Source organism: Symphalangus syndactylus, chromosome 10 (genome assembly GCF_028878055.3).
Source record: "Symphalangus syndactylus isolate Jambi chromosome 10, NHGRI_mSymSyn1-v2.1_pri, whole genome shotgun sequence".
Taxonomy (NCBI): domain Eukaryota; kingdom Metazoa; phylum Chordata; class Mammalia; order Primates; family Hylobatidae; genus Symphalangus; species Symphalangus syndactylus.
Window position 1 is genome coordinate 96,634,760 of NC_072432.2, and position 24,877 is coordinate 96,659,636.

At 41.4% G+C, this 24,877-nt stretch overlaps 1 protein-coding gene across 19 annotated transcripts in view; it reads left to right on the plus strand.

The window, feature by feature from the left end:
- Positions 1–24,877, plus strand: part of TFDP2 (transcription factor Dp-2) — a 198,596-nt gene that overhangs the window by 135,049 nt on the left and 38,670 nt on the right. For 12 of the 19 annotated variants that reach the window (XM_055295185.2, XM_055295186.2, XM_063610689.1 and 9 more), the window contains 2 exons: positions 13,286–13,389; positions 24,301–24,422. In XM_055295185.2, coding sequence (XP_055151160.1) covers positions 13,286–13,389; positions 24,301–24,422 — 226 coding nt within the window. Of the gene's footprint in view, positions 1–13,285; positions 13,390–18,471; positions 18,575–24,300; positions 24,423–24,877 lie in introns of all 19 variants that reach the window. The other 7 variants (XM_063610686.1, XM_063610682.1, XM_055295188.2 and 4 more) reach the window with 1 other exon arrangement.

The window sequence follows — 24,877 nt, forward strand, 5'->3', positions numbered from 1 at the left end:
ATGGGCTGGGCGCGGTGGCTCACGCTTGTAATCCCAGCACTTTGGGAGGCCGAGGCGGGCAGATCATGAGGTCAGGAGATCGAGACCATGGTGAAACCCTGTCTCTACTAAAAATACAAAAAAAATTAGCCGGGCATGGTGGCGGGCGCCTGTAGTCCCAGCTACTCGGAGAGGCTGAGGCAGGAGAATGGCGTGAACCCGGGAGACGGAGCTTGCAGTGAGCCGAGATTGCGCCACTGCACTCCAGCCTGGGCAACAGAGCGAGACTCCGTCTCAAAAAAAAAAAAAATTAGCTGGATGTGGTGGCGTACTCAGGAGGCTGAGTGGGGAGGATGGCTTGAACCCTGGAGTTTGAGGCTGCAGTGAGCTGTGATTGTTTCACTACACTCCAGCCTGGGTGACAGAAGGAAACCCCGTCTCTAAGAAAATAAAAAAATAGAAAACAGTAGATTAATGAGGATATATGTAAATGGACACTTTCATGCATTTCTAAAGGGAGAAATACACAGTTGATACAAGTAATGTGGGTAAAGAAATATGTATAGTCATTGCAGTAGTATATGTAATACTAAAAGCTTTTCCATTACTCAGGAGCTCAATAAATAGACTGCTGGAGCCATAAAAGGGAATACTATGTAGCTAATAAAATAAACATTGAGGCCTGGCACGGTGGCTTACGCCTGTAATCCTAGCACTTTGGGAGGCCAAGGCGGGTGGATCACCTGAGGTCAGGAGTTCGAGACCAGCCTGGCCAGCATGATGAGACCCCCATCTTTACTGAAAGTACAAAAATTAGCCAAGCATGGTGATGGGTGCCTGTAATCCCAGCTCTTCAGGAGGCTGAGGCAAGAGAATTGCCTGAACCCAGGAGGCGGAGGTTGCAGTAAGCCAAGATCGTGCCACTGCACTCCAGCCTGGACGATAAGAGCGGGACTCCATCTCATAAGTAAATAAATAAATAAATAAAATATTGAGGCAACACTACATCTACAGATATGGAAAGACATCTGAGATGGATATAAAAGCAACACTCAGACTGATAGAAAAAAAGGATATTCTTTTGGCTGGGTGCAGTGGCTCACGCCTGTAATCCCAGCACTTTGGGAGGCCGTGGTGGGTGGATCACGAGGTCAGGAGTTCGAAACCAGCCTGACCAACATGGTGAAACCCTGTCTCTACTACATATACAAAAATTATCCAGGCATGGTGGCATGTGCCTGTAATCCCAGCTACTCAGGAGGCTGAGACAGGAGAATCGCATGAACCCGGCAGGCAGAGGTTGCAGTGAGCCAAGATCATGCCACTGCACTCCAGCCAAGGCGACAGAGCGAGACTCCATCTCAAAAAAAAAAAAAAAAAAAGAATATTTTTGCATATGTGTTTGTGTATGCCTAGGATATTTTTGGAAGCTTATCTACAAACTGGCACCACAGCTGTCACTAAGGAAGGGAATATTTTCGTGGTGATTCAGGATGGCAGGAGACTCAGTTTTCACTGTACACTCTAGTTTTATGAATTTGTATATATGCTTCCATGTAGACATTCATGTACTTACCAATTTATTCATCCAACAAATATTAAGCTCTGCTGTATGCTAGTGTTGGAGACACCTAACTGGAGCAATGAATGAGATGACAAAGCCCCTATTGTTGTAGAACTTAACGTTCTGAGAGTGACAAGACAGATAGTAATTATATAAGTAAATATAAATATGTAATGTGTCATATAGAGATAAGTACTATGGTGGAAAAATAAAGTATAGTAAATTAGGAAGTGCTGATATAGGGTGGTAGATATCTCTGCTGCCGTGTCAACTTAGCACACTTGAAGGAAATGGGAATAAGACACGTAGGGTATCTGGGGGAGGATTACAGGCAGAGGAGACTTGAAGGACAAAGGCCATGAAGTAGAAATTTGGTTGGCATGGATTGAAGAACAGCAAAGAGGTCAGTGTGAATGCAGAGGAATGAAGTAGGGAGAGATTGACAGGTGACAAGGTCAGAAAGATGACTGCAGATGATATAGGGCTTTGTAAACCCTCATTAAGGACTCAAGCTAGCTGAGATGTGATGCCAGTTGGAGAGTTTTAAAGAGGACTCCTGCATGTAGCGGGATCACTCTGACTGCTGTGTGGAGGATAAACCAGTTAGGTTTCCTAGTATAATGTAATCCACTTATGTAATTGCAAATTTTCTAGTAGCAATATTTTAATACTATGAAGAGACAGGTGAAATTTATTTTAATGATGGATTTTATTGAACCCGAATGTTTATTAAAACATTATACAAACATTTACTAAAATTTACCATCTGGCCAGATGTGGTGGCTCATGCCTGTAATCCCAGCACTTAGGGATGCCAAGGCACATAGATTGCTTGAGGTCAGGAGTTCAAGACCAGCCTGGCCAACATGGCAAAACCCCATTTCTACTAAAAATACAAAAAAATTAGCCAGGTGTGGTGGCGGGCACCTGTAGTCCCAGCTATTCAGGAGGCTGAGGCAGCAGAATTGCTTGAACCCAGAAGGTGGAGGTTGCAGTGAGCTGAGATCGCACCACTGCACTCTAGCCTGGCTGACAGAGTGAGACTGTCTTAAAAAAAAAAAAAATGTTGCTGGGCATGGTAGTTCACACCTGTAATCTCAGCACTTTGGGAGGCCAAGTGGGTGGATCACGAGATCAGGAGTTCGAGACCAGCCTGGCCAACATAGTGAAACCCCGTCTCTACAAAAATTAGCTAGGTGTGGTGGCAGGCCCCTGTAATTCCAGCTACTTGGGAGGCTGAGGCAGGAGGATTGCTCGAACCCAGGAGATGGAGGTTGCAGTGAGCTGAGATTGCACCACTATACTCCAGCCTGGATGACAGAGCGAGACTCCATCTCTAAGGAAAAAATTAAAAAGTTAAAAACATTGTCATCCAACATGTAATCAATATAAACATTATTAGTCAGATATTTTATAGTTTTTTTGTGCTGAGTTTTCAAAATCTGATGTGTATTTTATACCTAGAGCACATCTCAGTTTAGATGCTACATTTCAACAACTGAAGTGAAATGTAGCCCTACCAAAATGATAAAGTTGTCTTTAATGGGAAAATACTTCATTTGCTTTAGTTTTTAAACATGTTAATTAAAATTAAATAAACTTAAAATCTAGGTCTAACCACATTTCAAGTGCTCAGTAGCCACCTGTGTCTAGTGACTACTGTATTAGAGAGCATGGAAATAGAGTTGTGGGGTAGGGTGGGCAGCAGCATGGAGCTGCGTCAGGAAGCTATTGCAGTAATTGAAGCCAAGATGTTGGCCTGGACCAGAGTGATAGCAGAGGAGCAGGTGAGAAGTGGTTGTATCCAAGCTGTATTTTAAAGATCCAGCTTGCGGGATTTATGAATTGATTGAATGTGGGATATCAGAGAAAGTGAGGTCTCAACAGTAATCTTTTCAGTCTGAGCAGTTGAAGAATAGAGTTTTCATTTACTGAGATGAAGAAGGAGGTTTCTGGGTGGGGTGGGGGCAGTCCAGAGTTAGATTTTGGATATATTAAGTTTGAGATATGTGTGAGACATCAAAATGGAGTTATGAGAAGATAGTGGATATGTGAATCCAAAGTTCAAGGGATAGATTTAATCCGGAGAAATATACACGAGAGTCATCAGTGTATTTAAAGCCAGGAGACTTAGATGAGATCATCTCATGAGGAAGGGTTCACAGCCAAGAGATTGGAGGACCAAGATAAGGGGCTTCCAAATGTTTAGAGAGAAGGAGCCAGCAACTAAGGCTAAGGTGGAGTGGCCAGTAGGTTGGGAAGAGAACCAGGAGAAAATGGTGGCTTGGATGTCAAGTGGAGTTAGTGTTTCTAAAGAAGGTGTGATTTTAAAAAGTGTCAAGAGTAGATGGAAGGTTAAGTAAATTGAAGGCCAAGAATTTCAGTGGAATTGTGGGGGAAAATTGGGAAGAGAGGGTTCAAAAGAAACTGAGATGTGGAGGAAGTGGAAACAGCAAATGCTGGCAGATTTTGTGAGTAGTTTTGCTGTAGAGGGCAACAAATTAGTTGGTAACTGGAGGACTGTGGATGGTCGAGAAAAGTTGGTTTGTTTTTTGTTTTTGAGATGGAAGAAATTATGCATGTTCATGTGCTGATGAGAATGATCTGGCAGAGAGGGAAAGATTGTGATGATGCAGGAGACTGACTTAAAAGGGACAGTAGCTGAAGGGATGTTTTTTAGACAAGAAGATGAACTACCTGTATTTTTTTTTTAAGGGCCAGTTGAGGTGACAGAAGAAGAAAAGCAAGAGGATGGTATAATCTATAGTTAGCATCATACTAACTAATACGAACTCGCCCAAGTTACGTTTTTCCATCATTTTATTAAGGTATAATTTACATACAGTAGAATCACCCCTTTTAGCCTAGCATTTGGGGACTTCAGCAAGCACATACACCACCACAGTCTGGGTCATTTTAACTTATTTATGCTGGGTGTGGTGGCTCATGCCTGGAATCCTAGTGCTTTGGCAAGGCGGGAGGATCGCTTGAGCTCAAGAGTTTGAGACCAGCCCGGGCAATATAGTGAGACCCCCTCCCTACAAAAAATAAAAATAAAAAAAATAGCTGGGCATGGTGGTGCACACCAATTGTTCCAGCTCATTGGAAAGCTGAGGCAGGAGGATAACTTGAGCCCGGAGTTTGAGGCCACAATGAGCTGTGATAGTGCCACTGCTCTCCAGGCTGAATGACAGAGCAAGATCCTGTCTCAAAACAGACAAACCAGAAACTTTTATTTTGGGCTATAGGTTAGCTTGTCCTGGGAAGTTGGACCCTGTATATATGGGATATACCATTGCTTCTAATTTAAGAGATTTATAAACCCACAAAAAATATGTATTATTTCTTATAGTAAGTTACCAGTTTGGTTCTTGTAGGAGGATGTGATGTAGGCTTGGGTGAAGAAGGTTTTTCCTAAAGCTAATTCAAGCAAAAAAAAATTTTTTTCAGAAAGTCTATGCCATGAAAAAAAAATTATATTAGCATCATATAGACAAACCACAATTATGTAACTGGATTTTTTTTTTCATTTTAATTGGACATATTGAAGGTGATTAATTGTAACTGGAACCCCCTAAAGAATTATAGTGGAAAAAAAAAGGCTGTGGTGTCTAGACAATTCTAGTGGAAAACAAAAATATTCAATTTCTCAATAAATTGAAATAATATTTGAGCCAAAATCTTGTGCCTGTGCCAAGATCTGGCATAAGTTTTTAGTTCTGTTTCTTAGCTACTTCTCTAGGTGATTGATCTCATTTAGTTAATTGAGGGAATTGCCAGAACCAAAATCCAGGCAACTTTAAAAATCGTTGTTTTTAATACACTGAGTCCCAGGAATCAGCTTCTGGACAGTGTTGAGCTCCTATTGCCGAGGAGCTATGAATGTAGGCCACGCACTTAGGAAAAACTGTTTAGACTTTACTTCTCTCAGCCTGGCTGAAATTTTGGGTGACTGAATCTTTATAATCTATTTAAAGGTGTCCTTTTGAGTCAAAAACATATATATATATATATATATTTCTGCTGCTGAACTTAGCTGATTTGATGGAAGTAAGTTTTGTCTAAAGATGTGGCTTTTATTTCTGGATATTACAACTATTGGAATTCTAGTGGAATCCTTTTAACTACTTTTAAAGCAAATTTCATTTTTACTACTTATAAGACAATCATTTCTAGATCTTCAACTTGTTTTAGTAGCTATGGCTGATTCATTCTCTCTCTCTTTTTCAGAATGACAGTAACTTTTATTTTTATTTATTTATTTATTTTCAATACGGAGTCTTGCTCTGTCACCCAGGCTGGAGTGCAGTGGTGCAATCTTGGCTCCCTGCAACCTCCGCCTCCCGGGCTCAAGTGATTCTCCTGCCTCAGCCTCCTAAGTAGCTGGGATTACAGACACGTGCCACCACACCTGGCTAATTTTTGTATTTTTAGTAGAGACGGGGTTTCACCATGTTGATCAGGCTGGTCTCAAACTCCTGGCCTCGTCATCCTCCTGCCTCGGCCTCCCAAAGTGCTGGGATTACAAGTGTGAGCCAGCACGCCTGGCAACAGTAGCTTTTAAAATTATAAAACAAGTGCATACATGTTCATAAAGTGTCTTTTTCAAGTAATAAAAAGTATAAAACAAATGCTTCCCCCATGCTACTCATCAGAGCTAACCACTATTAAATTTGTAGTTTCTCTTGGCAGACTTTTTATGAATATATAAAAATATATGAAAAATATATGTATATGTCGTTTTTCAGGTAAATGTAATCATGTTCTCTTATAATAGGACATTTTTCCATGGTAATACATGCTTGTATTTTTAGGGAGTATATAATATTCCATCATACATATGTACTAAAAGATGTTTAAACACTTAAATTGTTTGTAGGTCTTTGCTTTTCTCCACAATGCTCCAACCCCAGTACATGTAGAATTGTTCTTGTCTGCCTAGTTTGTTAGAGTATATTTCCACCAGAGGAACTGCTAGTCAGAGGGTATGCCCATTGTCAATCATGATGTCACAGAAGCCAGACATTAGCTTGCCACTTAGGCAACAGAGGGTATTTGTTGAGATGGAAAAAAGCTTTAAAATGTGTAGAATTATAGGCCGAGCATGGTGGCTCACGCCTATGATCCCAGCACTTTGGGAGGCCAAGGCAGGCGGGTCATGAGGTCAGGAGATCGAGACCGTCCTGGCTAACACAGTGACACCTCGTCTCTACTAAAAATATAAAAAATTAGCCTGGCGTGGTGTTGGGCACCTGTAGTTCCAGCTACTCAGGAGGCTGAGGCGGGAGAATGGCATGAACCCGGGAGGCAGAGCTTGCAGTGAGCCGAGCTCGCACCACTGCACTCCAGCCTGGGCGACAGAGTGAGACTCCATCTCAAAAAAAAAAAAAGTGTAGAATTATTTTTAAAGCATTTATGTAGAATTTTGTATTCTAACAAGGGTCAGTTTATTCCTCTCTAATTAAAATCAACACATTGCCAGAACCGCCAGAAAGGTTCTACAGTATTCCCTTCACTAACAGAGTATGTTAGTCCCTTGAGTGCAGGGAACAGTGTTACTTGTTCACTGAATATCCTAATGCTTAGCCTTAGTTCTTGACATAGAATAGTAGGTGCCAAGTCAGTACTTGTAAAATGTGCCTGTTTTGCCACATCCTTACCAACTCAGTGCATTATCAGACTTGTTAATTTTTTATCAGCCTAGTATGCGAAAAGGTTTCCTTTTTTAAAAAGCTAGTTGTTTGTTTTTTGGGTTTTTTTTTTTTGAGACAGAGTGTTGCTCTGTCACCCAGGCTGGAGGGCATTGGCCTGATCTTGGCTCACTGCAACCTCCGCCTCCCGGGTTCGAGCAATTCTCTTGCCTCAACCCCCCAAGTAGCTGGGATTACAGGCACACGCCACCATGCCCAGCTGATTTTTGTATTTTTGGTAGAGATGGGGTTTCACCACGTTGGCCAAGCTGGTCTCGAACGCTTGACCTCGTGATCCACCCACCTTGGCCTCCCAAAGTGCTGGGATTATAGGTGTGAACCACTGCGCCTGGCCCAAAAGTTAGTTTTTTAATTATTAAAATCAAGCATCTTTTCGTGTGATGACTGGCATCTGTGTTTCTTCATATACCGGATTTATTTTTATATTGGGGTATTGCCTTTTTGTTATTGATTTATAAGAGTGGGTTAAATAAACAAAAATTTTTTTTTTTTTTTTTTTTTGAGACGGAGTCTCGCTCTGTCACCCAGGCTGGAGTGCAGTGGCGCAGTCTCGGCTCACTGCAAGCTCCGCCTCCCGGGTTCACGCCATTCTCCTGCCTCAGCCTCTCCGAGTAGCTGGGACTACAGGCGCCCGCCACCACACCCGGCTAATTTTTTGTATTTTTAGTAGAGACGGGGTTTCACTGTGGTCTCGATCTCCTGACCTCGTGATCTACCCGCCTCGGCCTCCCAAAGTGCTGGGATTACAAGCGTGAGCCACCGCGCCCGGCATAAACAAAAATTTTTAAGAATAGTAATCAAATGACCTGGGCCTTGCACATTTGTTTACCAGCCTGACATTTGTCTTCTAAGTATATTAAGTCTTGGTATAGAGAAAGTTTTGATTTTTAAGTAGTCAGATCCATCAGTCTTTTCACTTAAGATATCTGAATTCTGTAACATGGTAAGGAGCACCTTCCTCATTCCAGGATTATAAAAATATTATTACATTTTTTCTTCTAATACTTTTATAAAGTTTTAATTTTTATGTTTATTTGATTTTTCTGAAATTTATTTTTGTTCAATGTGAAAAATTGAAATCTAAAATTTCTTTTATCCAAATGGATAGTCTCTTGTCTCAACATTATTGGTTTGAAATACTACCTTTATCATATACATAATTTTCATATATAGGTGAAATTATTTCTGGACTGTAATTTTTGTTTTGTCAATTTCTTTTTCTTTTTCTTTCTGTTTTTTTTTTTTTTTTTGAGACAGAGTCCTGCTCTGTTGCCCAGGCTGGAGTGCAGTGGTGCTATCTTGGCTCTCTGCAACCTCTACCTCCTCAGTTCAAGATTCTCATGCCTCAGCCTCCCAAGTAGCTGGGATTACAGGTGTGTACCACCACGCCCAGCTAATTTTTGTATTTTTAGTAGAGACAGGGTTTCGTCATGTTGGCCAGGCTGGTTTCGAACTCCTGACCTCAGGTGATCTGCCCTGCTTGGCTTCCCAAAGTGCTGGGATTACAGGCATGAGCCACCGTGCCCAGCCACATTTTGTTTTAAGAAAATCAGTTGCACAATTACAAGGTAGGGAAACTTTATTTGATAATACCAGTTCAGTCATGTTAAAAGCAAAATAAACAAAGGACCTGCTGTTTAAATTGATTTCAAACTCAGGATGAGTTATCATCTTGGTTGGAAAAATAATAAGGGTTGTAATTAAACTGTATTGCAGGAAGTTTGGCATCCAGATTAGGAAAGGTAATACTTTCAATCTTTGCTGATCAAACAGTTTTCATCATTTGTGCACCTGTTTTGTGCCAAGGACTAAAGTAGATGCTAGGATACAAACCTGAGAGACGTAGCCCGTTTATAATAGAATTACAAGTCAGTAATAACAGGTTTTATGAGAAGCCAGAAGAGGAATATCCAGAATTTAGACCACAGGGGATGGCACAGCTTTTAAGAAGAAGGAGATGCATAGAGCAGAGGCTTTGGAGGTGGAGCTATCAGCTTCACTACTGTGGGACCTTGTATTGAATCTCAATCTCAGTTTCTTAATGTATAAAATAGGGTCATTAATAATCTATTTCACACTGTTGTCCGTCCTAAGCATTGATGAGGAAAAAGTATACACACATACATACACACACATAAAATGTATATATGTGTATACTTTTTTCCTCATCGATGCTTAGGACAACAGTGTGTATGTGTGTGTGTGCATATATATGTGTGTGTGTATATATATATATATATATACACTTTATGTGCGTTGTGTATATATGTACATACATATATGTATGTATATATAGGAAACCTCTGGAACACTCTGGGGACATAATAATTGCTCAGAAAATGGTGTGGAATCCATCCATTTTGAAGTGCTGGTAGGTAGGAGTTGGCTCAGTAGAGAAGGGCCTTCTCAGCAGAAGGAAAGGTGTATGCCAAAGCCAGGTGGTTGAATTGGGGCCTCTCTGGAAATGTAAAGTATTTAATCTGGTTGGATTGTGGGGTACATGTGGAGGGAGCAGCTGAAGATGAAGCTGTGAAAGGAGGCAGGGGTGAGATATCCACTGTGAGCTTTTGTGCCATGTCGAGGAGTCCAGGAGGCATTTAGAAAGTGTTGTGGAGTCCTTAAAAACCATAATTAGGGGAGTGTTCAGAACAGTTTTGCCAATTGAAAGACTGGTTTGGTATAGATGCATGGAGCGTCTAGGAAAGCTGTTAGAGGTAGGATATCTAGTAAGAGCCGTGGTGCTCAGCCCTGGCTGCACATTGGAACTGTCTGGAGAACATTTAATGGCCCGATGCCCAGGTTCACCCCAGATCAATTATATCAGCAGCTCTAGGATTGGAACCTAGGAATTGGTATTGTTCATTGTTCCCCAGGTGATTCCACTGGACAGCCAGTATTGTGAATCACTGAGTTAGAGGGTAACTGTATTCAAACCAGATATGAAGTTGCAAATTAAACGAGTGCCAGCAGCATAAAGCAGGGGTCCCCAACCGGCCACCAGGTACCAGTCCGTGGCCTGTCAGGAGCTGGGCCACACAGCAGGAGGTGAGTGGCGGGCAGGCAAGCCAGCGAGTGAGCAAAGCTTCATCTGTATTTACAGCCACTCCCCATCACTCGCATCACTGCCTGAGCTCTGCCTCCTGTCAGCTCAGCAGCGGCATTAGATTATCATAGGAGCACAAACCCTATTGTGAACTGTGCATGTGAGGGATCTAGGTTGCACACTCCTTATGAGAATCTAATGCCTGATGAACTATCACTATCTCCCATCACTCCCAGATGGGACTCTCCAGTAGCAGGAAAACAAGCCCAAGGCTCCCACTGATTCCACATTGTGATGATTTGTATAACTAATTCATTATATACTACAGTGTAATAATAATAGAAATAAAGTGCACAATAAATGTAATGTTCTTAAATCATTGCAAAACCATACCTCCCTTCACCCCTGTCTGTGGAAAAACCGTCTTCCACGAAACCAGTTCCTGGTGCTAAAACGGTTGGGGACCGCTAGCATAAAGGAACTAGAATAAGGAAATAACAAATATGGTGGTCAGTTGAATGAGGAGGGGATGGAGTGAAGATCTGAAGATCATTTCTAGATTAGATCACTGGGTGGATTCGATGATTGTATAAGAGGGCTCAGTCATATATCAAGAGTGAGAACAGGAAGGAGAAGTAGATTTGGGTACTAGGACTTGCTGAGTGGGTACAAGAAATAGAATTTGATTTTTATATGTGGAATTAGGGGGAAAATTAACTATAATGCCGAATGGGCAGAAAAACTGAAGGGAAAGGGCCAATGGAATAGTTGAAAATTCCAGAGACAGAGTAGATAATTGATGGGTGAGATCCCTGAAGAGGCAGAAAGTGCGGAGCAGAAATGAAAGAAGTCATTTAGGGCCAGGCGTGGTGGCTCACGCCTGTAATCCAGAACTTTGGGAGGCTGAGGCAGGCGGATTACCCAAGGTCAGGAGTTCGAGATCAGCCTAGCCAACATGGTGAAACCCCATCTTTACTAAAACACAAAAATTAGCCGGGCATGATGGCAGGTGCCTGGAATCCTAGCTACCCAGGAGGCTGAAACGGGAGAGCCACTTGAACCTGGGAAGCAGAGGTGGCAGTGAGCCAAGATTGTGCCACTGAACTCCAGCCTGGGCGACAGAGCAAGACTCTCAAAAAAAAAGAAAAAAAAGAAAAAGAAGTCATTTAGGCTGGGTGCCGTGGCTCAAGCCTTTAATCCCAGCACTTTGGGAGGCTAAGGGGGAGAACTGCTTGAAGCCCAGGAGTTTGAGACCAGGCTGGGCAACATGGCAAGACTCCATCTCTACAAAATAAAAAAGTTAGCCAGGTGTGGTGACGCATGCCTGTGGTGTCAGCCACTTTGGAGGCTGAGGTGGGAGGATCACTTGAGCTCTGGAGTTTGAGGCTATAGTGACCTGTGATTGCATCACTGTCCTCTAGCCTGGGTGTCAGAGTGAGACCCCCATCTCAAAAAAAAAAAAAAAAGTAAGGGGATTAAAGAGTGTGGTCAACGGCCGGGCGCGGTGGCTCACGCTTGTAATCCCAGCACTTTGGGAGGCCGAGGCGGGCGGATCACGAGGTCAGGAGATCGAGATCACGGTGAAACCCCGTCTCTACTAAAAATACAAAAAAAAAAAATTAGCCGGGCATGGTGGCGGGCGCCTGTAGTCCCAGCTACTCGGAGAGGCTGAGGCAGGAGAATGACGTGAACCCGGGAGGCGGAGCTTGCAGTGAGCCGAGATTGCGCCACTGCACTCCAGCCTGGGCAACAGAGCCAGACTCCGTCTCAAAAAAAAAAAAAAAAAAAAAAAGTGTGGTCAAGTTTTGGAAGATGGGGGTCATCTGAGGAAGGCAACTAAAAAGGAAATGTCTTTGTTGTCCTACCCTTAAATGTTGCTTGTCCCCAGGGTTTTAGTGTTGGCCTTCTTTCACATACTTCCTGGATGATCTCCTTTGATATATTTTGTTACACTGTTATCTTCTAAGAGAAACATTGATAAGCTGAAGTTTATCGGGGGAATTAAGTAGTTGATGTTATAGTTCAGAAAATAACAGGTTGGCTTTTCCTTTTGGGGGGAATTTTCTTGGTGGCAGTTTGCTATGTTAATTTGAAATTTAAAATACTGAAATCACTTGAAAACACGGTACAGACCCCACTGTTTCTAGTATTAATAACTAGTTAGCACCATGTTTTTTCTCTAGTTATAAAACCCTAAGACATTACCAATTTGACAGTTTGAAAATATGTTAGCTTTTAGTCTCAATGTTTTATACTATAAAGAAATTTGAGGCCAGGCGCGGTGGCTCACGCCTGTAATCCCAGCACTTTGGGAGGCTGAGGCAGGTGGATCACGAGGTCAGGAGATCGAGACCACGGTGAAACCCCGTCTCTACTAAAAATACAAAAAATTAGCTGGGTGTGGTGGCGGACGCCTGTAGTCCCAGCTACTCGGGAGGCTGAGGCAGGAGAATGGCGTGAATCCGGGAGGCGGAGCTTGCAGTGAGCCGAGATCGCACCACTGCACTCCAGCCTGGGCGACAGCGAGACTCCGTCCCCCCAAAGAAAAAAAAAAAAGAAATTTGAATAGTTATTTTACTTTTCATGTTCTGTTTCATCATCAAGTATATTATTTGTTCTGTCATGTCTATTAAAGATCTCTTTCTCAATTCTGATATAAACTGTGATTTGCGTTACATATTCTCTAAAAATTTTTTCCTCTAAAAGACTAACTGAAAGTTTTGTAGTTAGTTGTCAAATAATTGCAACTATTCTATAGAGTTTCAATAAAATATAAATAAGATTAGTTATGCAGCAAAATTAATTGTATTCCTTACAACAAAGCAGTCATTAGTATGACTTTTCAGTAAGGTATATTTTGTTCATAATATGCTTCCTAAGATAATTATAAATTACCTCAACATAATGAATTAGGACCATGGGTGTATATAGCTAGAAAATGGCCTTGGTATTGCAGAATACTAACTTAATGTTTTGATATCATTTCAGGCAACATTTCATTTGTTGCATTTCCAGTTTCCAATACCAACTCACCTACGAAGATTTTACCAAAAACCTTAGGACCAATAAATGTGAATGTTGGACCCCAAATGGTAAGAAAATTATCAAATCTTAGAATCGAAACTTTGTTTAGCCAAGACTAATTTAAAGGATAATTGCATTAAATATGTTTGATCAGATATTCCAGTTAAACCAGGCGAGGTAGGTGGCTCACGCCTGTAATCCCAACACTTTGGGAGGCCGAGGCAGGTGGATCACTTGAGCCCAGGAGTTCAAGACCAGCCTGGGCAACATGGTGAAACCCTGTCTCTACAAAAAACAGCTGGGCACTGTGGCGCATGCCTGAAGTCCTAGCTACTTGGAGGACTGAGGCGGGAGGATTGCTTGAGCCCAAGAGGTCAAGGCCACAGTGAGCCGTGTTTGCACCACTGCACTCCTGCCTGGGTGATAAAGCAAGACCCTGTCTCAAAAAGAAAAAGAAAAAATTATAGTTAATTTCAGTTATCTGAGTCACTTTTAAAAAACGTTCTGTTTTTATCTGAATGTATCTGGTCAAGTTTTGCGCTTGAGAAACATTGTGTGCTCTTTAATATTTAATTTTCACATATTTGAATCTGTGGATTCTGGATGTGTAGTATTAAGTCTTTTGCTCTCTATATGAGGTTTCTCTTGTATTTACTTGTTTAAATTGATTTGAAATGTATTATGCTTTATGTCTTTCTCCTTTTTTCTTTTTCTTATAAAATAACCTTTACTACTCTAAACTATGTATTCTCACATAAATGGAATCTGTGACCCAACAGTTAATTTACATCTGGAGCTATTAATTTAAAACTCCTTTCATTAAAGACTTTTGGGGAAAAAACAATATACCAATTTATTTTAATCTTTAGCAGTAGAAATAATGAATGAAAAATGGAAAACAACTGTTTCTCTAAAGACATTCATTAATTATGCTAGAGCATGAACTGTGTAGCACTTTCAGAAGACTTATTTATAAGCAAGGTTCCATTCCACTACTCTGAAACTGTGTCTAAATGGCCTCACCCACCATTAGTAAAAGTACTCAAATATTTAAGCAATAACTTTTCGTTGCTGGTGTTTTCACCTTTTCATCTATAGAGCAATAAGGATAAATTTTGCCCATAATGTACAACAGCACTGTGGACTATGTTAAATGCAAAGTTATTTAGACAAAAATATCTTTTAACATACCTAATGGTTTCAGAAAGTCTCTAAGACTTCAGTACACATTCTAGACATGATATTTTCCTTGGTTAGTTGAGGACTGTTTATTATCTGCAGAAATCAAGCTAAAGATACAACACAATTTACTGTAACTATGTGAAGAATGTAGTCTAGCTCCAAACCTCATAGAGATTTAAGCCCAAATAAGAGCCCTCATTTCAAGGTAGCTCAGGTTATATTTTCAGACATTTGCTAAGCATTTGCCCCTCCTCAGCCACTACTATAGGTGCAAATGAGATAAAGCACCTGACTTTAAAATCTGCATTTTGAAATGTGATTATATAAGCACCAAAACTAAACATACTTAAATTTTTATGAGTCTTGCCCTTACAGCACTCTTCTGTTTTGAGAGATTATTTTGTATTATTTTTTGTTTAATGCTGCTATAGCCCAATTTGAATTTCTCCTTTGGAAGCATGTATAATTTTTCTCCCATTGTCAGTTTGAACTAATGTGCATTTTAGCCCTGACACAGTCCAGTTCTGTTAATAATAAGTAGTGATGTGTGCTACTAACTCAGTTACTGTAAATCTCAGGATCAGCAAAACAAAGGTCACAAGAAGGAGAGGCGATTTGGAACTCTACCTTCAACTGGGCCATCCCAAGTACTTAATTTGTCCCCCTACTTCTGAGGTCCTTTTTTCAGTTCTGAGTTCTTGGGCAGGAATCAGAATTTCGTTTTTGGTTTCTTAATTGTTGTAAGACTCCATTGCTGTCTCTTGAATGTGTCCATCCAAAATTCATGTTGAAGCTTAATCCCTATTGTGGTGGTATTAAGGGGTAGAGCCTTTGGGGAAGTGATTAAGCTATGAGGGCTTCATTCTCATGGAGGGGATTAGTGACTTTATAAAAGAGGTTGAGGCCGGGTGTGGTGGCTCACACCTGTAATCCCAGCACTTTGGGAGGCCGAGGCAGGCGGGTCATGAGATCAAGAGACCGAGACCATCCTGGTCAACATGGTGAAACCCATCTCTACTAAAAATACAAAAATTGCCGGGTGTGGTGGCTCACACCTGTAATCCCAGCACTTTGGGAGCCCAAGGTGGGTGGATCACGAAGTCAGGAGATCGAGACCATCCTGGCTAACACAGTGAAACCCCATCTCTACTAAAATACAAAAAATTAGCCGAGCATGGTGACACACATGTAGTCCCAGCTACTCGGGAGGCTGAGGCAGGAGAATCGCTTGAACCCGGGAGGAAGAGGTTGTAGTAAGCAGAGATCACGCCACTGTACTCCAGCCTGAGAGACAGAGCAAGACTCTGTCTAAAAAAAAAAAAAATTTGAAGGGAGCTCTTTGCCCCTTTCTGCCCCACTTCCTGTAGTGAAGACACTACAAGCAGAGAGTGAGCCTTCTGAATTTGCTAGTGTCTTGATCCTGGACTTCCCAGCCACCAGAACTGTAAGAAATACATTTCTATCATTTATAAATTACCTATGCTAAGGTATTTTGTTATAGCAGACTAAGACAAAAATTAGTACCAAGAACTGGGGTGTGGCCATAACAAACACCTAAAACTGTAGAAGTGGCTTTGGAACTGGATAATGGGCAGAGGCTGGAAGAGTTCAGAGGAATAGGCTGGAAAAAGCCCCTTGAGATGAATGGACCATTAAGGATGATTCTGGTGAGCAATCAGAAGAGGAGAGCTATAGAGAAAGCCTCACTCTTCTTAGAGATTACCTCTGTGGTCATGAACAGAATGTTGGCACAAATATGGATGGTAAAGACCATTATAATGAGGTCTCAGACAGGAGTGAGGGACATGTTATTGGAAACTGGAGGAAAAGCCATCCTTGTTACAGAGTAGCAAAAGGCTGGGCCCAGTGGCTCATTCCTGTAATCCCAACATTTTGTGAGGCCAAGGCAGAAAGATTTCCTGAGCCCAGGAGTTCAAGACCAGCCTGGGCAACATAGTGAGACCTCATCTTTACTAAAAAAAAAAAAAAGCTAAAAATAAAAAATTAGCTAGGCCGGGTGCAGTGGTTTATACCTGTAACCCCAGCACTTTGGGAGGCCGAGGCTGGCGGATCACTTGAGGTCAGGAGTTCGAGACCAGCCTGGCCCACATGGTGAAACCCCGTCTCTACTAAAAATACAAAAATTAGCCGGACATGGTGGCGGGTGCCTGTAATCCTAGCCACTTGGGAGGCTGAGGCAGGAAGATCACTCGAATCTGGGAGGCTGAGTTTGCAGTGAGCAGAGATTGTACCACTGCACTCCAGCCTGGGCAACAGAGCGAGACTTTGTCTCAGAAAAAAAAAAAAAAAAAAAAAACAGTCATGGTGGCACCTAGCCACTCAAGAGACTAAGGAGAGAGGATCACTTGGGCCCAAGAGTCCAAGGCTGTAGTGACCCTGACAGAGTGAGACTCTCTCAAAAAAATAAAACAACCAAACAACAACCTAAAAAGTGGCAAGGGACTTCACTGAATTGTTTTCCTGTTTTAATGTTTTGTGGAAGGAGGAACTTAGGAGCAGTGAAATTGGATATTTGGTCAAAGAAATCTCTAAGCAAGGTGTTTAGGGATCAACATGGCTTCTCTTGGCTGTTTATAGTAAAATGTGAGAAGAGAGAAATGAATTAAACATATAATTTATAATCAGAATTGAAGATTTGGGAAATTCTCAGCTTGGCCATGTGAAGAATAAAAAAGCATGTTCTGGAGAGAACACCAAAAGAGTGGCCTAGTCACCTTTTGATAAGGAGATTAGCATGCCTGGGTGGAAGCTTGGTGCTGTTCATCAAAACAATGGAAGAATAAGCCCACAGCATTTCAGTGATTACCAGTGCTGCTCCTCCCATCACAGGCCCAGAGTGCCAAGGCATGGGGGACAGAACTATCAAAAGAGGGGCTTCAGGCGCTAATGAAACCCTGGCAATCCCTTCCTGGCACTGTGTCAAGTCTACTCCCCAAATTTTGGCACAGTGCTCCTTAGCCATTCCAGGTGTGGCTCCAGTAGGCCCAAGTATAGTGCAAGTCACAGTGGCTGCTCCTCTAGATGGCACAGGTGGTGAACCTTGGCAGTGTCTGAGTGATGCCATCTCCAGTGGGTGCAGAGTGCACAAGCTGCGGGGTATGATAACATCCACCTAGATTTCAAAAGATGCCCTGGAGAGCCTTAGCAGATCCTGGCAGAGAATTGCTACAGAGGTGAGGCCACTGCTGGGAACCCTCACCAGGGCAAAGCTTAGTGGAGCTGAGGGGGGCGGGGTCGCTCCCTGAGGCCCTAGTCTAGCAGAGCTTCCAGCATGCAACTCCAGCCTGGGAGAGCCACATGCAGAAGACTCAAACTCTAACCCAGGAGAACTGCAGCATGGGCTGCCCCCAATAAAGTCATGGGGGTGGGAGCCCCTGGTACCCTGGGGGCCCAACTCCTGCTCCAGTGTGTCCAGAAGGCAGGATATCAAGTCGAAGATTATTCTGAAGCCTTAAAAGTTAATGTTTGCGCTGTTGGGTTTTGTATTGGTTGGGACCTATTATTATTATCCCTTTCTTCTTTTCTATTTTCTCCCTTTTGGAATGGGAATGCATGTTCTGTGCCTGTCCCATCATTGTATTTTGGAAACAGGTTGGATTTCACAGACTCACAGCTGGAGGGGAATTTGCCTCAGGATGAATTGCACCTTTGAGTCTTACCCATATCTGATTTTGGGAAGGAGTTAAGACTTGTGAGACTATTGGAATGAAATGAATGTATTTTGCCTGTGAAATAGACATGAATTTTAGAGGGCCAGGAACTGAATGCTGTGGTCTGAATGGGTTCCTCCAAAAATTCATGTTGAAACCTAATCCCTACTGTGGTGGTATTAAGAGGCGGGACCTTTTGGGAAGTGATGAAGTCATGAGGGCTTCACCCTCATGAGTGGAATTTGTACCCTTATAAAAGAGGTTGAAGGGAGCGCCCTGGACCCTTTCTGCTATTAGGATGCAACCAGAAGGCATCATCTTTGAAGCAGAGAATAAACCCTCACCAGGCACTGAATCTGCCGGCACTTTAATTTTGGACCTCTCAGCAACCTCCAGAACAGTGAGCAATAAATTTCTATGGTTTGTAAATTACCCAGTTTTGTACTCCTTGCAGAAGACTTTAAAGAAAATTAATTACCCAGTCTAAGGTGGTTTGTTATAGTAGCCTGAATGGACTAAGACACCCAGTTAGAGCCATTTATCGCTTCTCTAACTCCCTCATCCATGATTTTTTAAAAAGTTTTTGTTTAGTTAAAGAATTCTTGGATTAGGCTGGGCGCGGTGGCTCACGCCTGTAATCCCAGCACTTTGGGAGGCTGAGGCGGGCGGATCACAAGGTCAGGAGATCAAGACCATCCTGGCTAACAAGGTGAAACCCCGTCTCTACTAAAAGTACAAAAAATTAGCCGGGCATGGTGGCGGGCGCCTGTAGTCCCAGCTACTCGGGAGGCTGAGGCAGGAGAATGGCATGAACCCGGGAGGCGGAGTTTGCAGTGAGCTGAGATCACGCCATTGCACTCCAGCCTAGGCAACAGAGCCAGACTCCATTTCAAAAAAAAAAAGAATTCTTGGATTAGAAACTCACCCATTTGCTTCTTAGCCTTCTTTTTGTGCTTGCCCTTTAAACTTTACATGTCTTTTGGAAGCCAAATCTTAATGGTAGATAGAAATTTCCAAAGTCCCCATGAAAAGTTTTCTGTGGCTATGGAAACTAGTTTAGCAATACCTATTTTAGTTGAGATACTTGCCCTTTTCTTACAGGCTGTCTTATGGTTATATGTTATAGATCTTAAGATTATTTATACAGTTGACCTTTGAACAATGCAAGGGATAAGGGCACAGCCCCTGTGCAGTCACAAATCCATAGATAGCTTTTGACTCCCCCAAAATTTAACTATTAATACCTTATTATTGACTATAGAAGCCTTACTGTAACATAAATAATCGAATAACACATTTTATGTTATATTAATGTTATTTCATATGTTAATATGTATTGTATACTGTATTCTTACAATAAGGTAACCTAGGGAAAAAATATTACTAAAAAAATCATTAGGAAAATACATTTATAATTCATTAAGTGGAAGTGGATTATCATAAAGGTCTTCATTCTTGATGTCTTCCTGTTAAGTAGGCTGCGGAGGAGAAAGAGGAGGAGTTGGTCTGGCTGTCTCAGGGGTGGCAGAAGTGGAAGAAAATCCATGTATAAGTGGACCTGCCCAGTTTAAGCCCATGTTGTTCAAGGGTCAACTGTATAAGATAATCTCATGGCTGTCTTATTTTAGAAGAGTAAAAACTGCGTGCTTCTTATAGTGAAAACCAGAATTCCATCAAATAGTGAAATCTCGTAATATACCACTTTATAATTGTGTAATTTTTTTTCCCTTTCGAGTACATATGCTCTCTTGGCCTTTTTTAACTGTAGATGGCAGTAGCACATAAAATATGTTGATTGAGGGCAGGAAAATGTTCAGAATAATGTTCAATTGCTATGTGATTTTCCCAGCGTAACTAATTCTATTGTCAGAGAAACCACATGATAACATTTAAATTAAGGATGTCTGGATTTTTGGTAGGAGGACTCTGAAATTTAAAACTCCATTTTCCTTAGCGTATCAAGTGAATTATATTAAAAGTATATTTTTACCTCCAACTTTTAATACTTCAGTTTGGGATTTCAAAATTTTTTTTTTTTTTTTTTGACAGAGTCTCACTCTGTCACCTAGGCTGGAGAGTGCAGTGGCACGATCTCAGCTCACTGCAGCCTCCGCTTCCCAGGTTCAAGTGATTCTTCTGCCTCAGCCTCCTGAGTAGCTGGGATTACCGGCGTGCACCACAATACCCAGCTGATTTTTTTGGTATTTTTGGTAGAGATGGGGTTTCACCATGTTGGCCAGGCTGGTCTCGAACTCCTGACCTCAAATGATCCACCCACCTCAGCCTCCCAAAGTGCGGGGATTATAGGAGTGAGCCACTGTGCCTGGCTTGGGATTTCAAAATTAAGGTTCAGGGTTACAAAGCATGACTGGCTTATCACCCTGTAAACCAATTTTCTTATATTCTGTGGCTGTTCAAGTCTTACTTGATTTTCCTTTTGTTTTATTTCTTAAGTTTCACTCTCATTATCCTAGTTTAGGAACTTACTGTATCTCACATACTCTTAGACCCTATCTTTCCTGTTCGAGTGTGTCATCTTTCTAATTTGTTCATGTAGGAAATGTTTATTAAGGAATTGCTGTGTACCAGGCCCTGTGCTAAGAGAAAGGAGCAGAGTGTTGCTAATCACTCTCCGATCAGCAAAGAATATCAGCCAGCAATCTGACCATGAGGGAGGGAAAAAAAGAAAATGTAAACTAGAATTCACTTTCAAAGTCATTTTCATAAAGATAGCCAGTTTTTCTCTATGTCCTCTTTCCCTTCCTCCTCTCTTTTTTTCCTTTCTTTGTTTCTTTTTGTTTGTTTGTTTTTGAGATGGAGTCTCACTCTGTCGCCCAGGCTGGAGTGCAGTGGTATGATCTCTGCTTACTGTAACCTCTGCCTTCTGGGTTCAAGTGATTCTTCTGCCTCGGCCTTCCAGGTAGCTGGGTTTATAGGTGCCCACCGCCACGCCCAGCTAATTTTTGTATTTTTAGTAGAGTTGGGGTTTCGCCATGTTGGCCAGGCTGATCTTGAACTCCTGACCTCAAATGATCTGCCTGCCTTTGCCTCTCAAAGTGCTAGGATTACAGGCATGAGCCACCATGCCCAGCTTCTTTTTTTTTCTACAAAGCCCTATAAATCAGCAAAACCAAGCATGCAGGCTGCTAATACCATATAGAAAAATATCTCCTTAGTAATAATACTACAGTAGTAATACAATCTGTTTCAAGGGTAAATTGGAATGCTTAGAATAGCTTTGTAGACATTGCTGTTCAAGGAATAGAGTTGACCAGAGGCTAATCAAATAACTCACATTTTTCTTTATAAATTGTACATACCCAAGGTCAGCATGATAGAGAATGTGATGTAGTGATTGGTGGAAACTATGCTGTATGTTTTTAGTGGATTTTATATAAACCTTTTAGCATATCAGTAAATGAAGTTACTTTTTTCCCTATTATTTTAAAAGTTGAGTATTTTATCCCAGTTAATATTTAGGCCGGGCGCAGTGGCTCAAGCCTGTAATCCCAGCACTTTGGGAGGCCGAGGCGGGCGGATCATGAGGTCAGGAGATCGAGACCATCCTGGCTAACACGGTGAAACCCTGTCTCTACTAAAAATACAAAAAATTAGCCAGGCGTGTTGGCGGGCGCCTGTAGTCCCAGCTCCTCGGGAGGCTGAGGCAGGAGAATGGCCTGAACCCGGGAGGTGGAGCTTGCAGTGAGCCGAGATCGCGCCACTGCACTCCAGCCTGGGTGACACAGCAAGACTCCGTCTCAAAAAAAAAATAAATAAATATTTATTGTGCCTTTCCTATGAGCATCCCCTACCACTGTGGTAAACCCTGCAAAGGACATAGTTTAGCAAGGTACTTGCCACCCCTAAAGATCCTACACTGAAATGGGGGATGCAGTGAAAGTGGGGATGTGGGACCAGACGTGTGGAGTGGGAAGTGCAAGCATACTTGGAATGCAAGGCAGAATTTGATGAGAGGTACAGACACGTTGTCTGTTTTTATGTTTTTTTTTTTTTTTTTTTTTTTTTTTTTTGAGACGGAGTCTTGCTCTGTCACCCAGGCTGGAGTGCAGTGGCGCGATCTCGGCTCACTGCAAGCTCCTCCTCCCGGGTTCACGCCATTCTCCTGCCTCAGCCTCTCCGAGTAGCTGGGACTACAGGCGCCCGCCACCACGCCCGGCTAATTTTTTGTATTTTTAGTAGAGACGGGGTTTCACCATGGTCTCGATCTCCTGACCTCGTGATCCGCCTGCCTCGGCCCCCCAAAGTGCTGGGATTACAAGCGTGAGCCACCGCGCCCGGCCTGTTTTTATGTTATGTTTTCTCATGAGGCAAACTTCTGAGTGCCTTATTTAATACCCTTGGTGTATTGTACATAATCAGAACTCTCCAGACATCTGTCAGTATTATTTTGTTTTTATTTTTTTAAACTATGGAATGAATGGATTAAAACTATTTCATAAACATTTCTAGGTACTAACATCTCCCTAGCCCCAAACTAACATAGTCAAACAAAAACAGACACTAAGGTTCTTAAATACTTGGTAAATGAATAAATGTTGACTAGACTTTAATAACTAGGTCTGAACTATTTTTATGCTTCAGAGGTTATTGTTTGACTCTTTCCTTCAAATGCAAATAAAGAGCTTGAAATGCTTATTAATCCTTCCCTTCAGTTATGTATGGAGCAAGTTAGCAATGAACTTAATGATTCACCCTGGCTGCAGAAACATGTTTCATTTGGTCAGGGAGATAAAAATTAATTAGCATTTTGTCTTGCATAAGGCAGTAGAAATAGAACTATTTCTCTTGTTTGAGGACTTATTAACAGTTACACGTAGTCCCTGTAGATATTTTTCTCTCTCAGTTGGGACTTAAAACTTACTATCATGAACACTTCCAAACTTTACAAAAATGGAACTATATACCCAGCAGTTGCTTCAACAATTATCCACATAGGGGCCAATCATGTTTCATTAATATCCCCATTCACTGGAGCATGCCTCTTCCCCTTTTTTTACACGAAAATACTTCTATTACTAGGCTGCTAGTTTTTTTTGTATTAATTATTATAAATGTCTTTGGGAAAAACATGTTTTGTTTTTTAACCAGTGAAAATTTTAAGACCTGGTAACACATATAAGGTACCTTTCTAAAAAAGTCTTTAGGGGTTCCATTAATCCCCTTTCTGGAATCTAGCCTTAGGAAATAGAAATTAAGGGCAAGGTCTTTGTACAAAAATGTTTATCACAGCATTCTTTATAATAGTGAATAATTAAAAATGCATATGTATCTAATAGAGAGTAATAAATCCACATGGTAGAATGTTTTATGGTCTTTAAAATGTCTTCAAAGAGTATTTAATAAAATGAAATACTCTTTTTTTTTGAGATGGAGTTCTGCTCTTTTTGCTCAGGCTGGAGTACAGTGGCGCGATCTCGGCTCACTGCAATTCCACCTTCCAGGTTCAAGTGATTCTCCTGCCTCAGCCTCCCGTGTAGCTGGGATTACAGGCACATGCCACCATACCTGGCTAATTTTGTATTTTTAGTAGAGATAGGTTTTTACCATGTTGGCCAGGCTGGTCTTGAACTCCTGACCTCAGGTGATCCTCCCGCCTCGGCCTCCCAAATGCTGGGTTTATAGGCACGAGCCACCGCTCCCGGTCCAATACTCTTTTATAAAAGGATAAAATTGCATCTATATAATAATCCAAGCTGGATAGTATCTTTGTGTTTACCGTATGATGGACTGTGGAAGTCTGATTTGCTGTTGCCCCGGTTCTAGTAAATCAAGCTGTACTGCAATTCATTTCCTCAGTTTCAAAGAAAGCTTTTCATTTTTCTGATTTTTAAAGCATTATCAGTTCTCTACGTAATCCTTCCAGATTGCCATTTATTTGCTGAAACCTGCATTGTGACCTCATGTCAGTATTCAGGATACTTGTGCTTTAAGATCCTAGGATATAAGTAAATCAAAGGCATTGCTTATATTTTTAGATGACTGACATTAAGTGCCTTTTAGGCAGCAAGGTTTCCTCATATGTAGGTTAGCAATCAATGTTATTTTCTGCCTGTAGGCTTTTCTTAATAATTAAGAATATTATATTCTTTGTTCCTAACTTTACAGATTATAAGCACACCACAGAGACTAACCAGTTCAGGAAGTGTTCTGATTGGGAGTCCATATACCCCTGCACCAGCAATGGTTACTCAGACACACATAGCAGAAGCTACTGGCTGGGTCCCTGGGTAAGAGTGTTGCAAGTTACTATTTTTAAAACCTTAAAAAAAAAGTTTAGACATTTTTTTCTTACTGTCTTGTCTTCTGTTCTTGTTTGTTTAGTTCTTAAAAACAAATGTTTTTCCTTTAAAATCACCTATTTTATTTCACTTTATATCTTAGATATAAATAATCCCTGGAACAACTATTTTTAAACAGAAAAAAAACAGTACAATAACTCATAACTAAACCCTGTGACTTTTTAAACTCTGGAATAGGTCTACTTTTATTATTATAACATTTAACTGCTTTGGAGATATAAAAACTATATTTTTATGTATTTTTAACTCACACAAAAAAGGAGTTAAATATTAAGTGTTGGCTACACTCAGAATTTCCTGTATGAATTATTTCCGTAAAAACCAGAAAAGGATAGGAAAAGAGGCCAAATAAATTTTTTTAGTAAATTTCCTCTTCTTTTTAA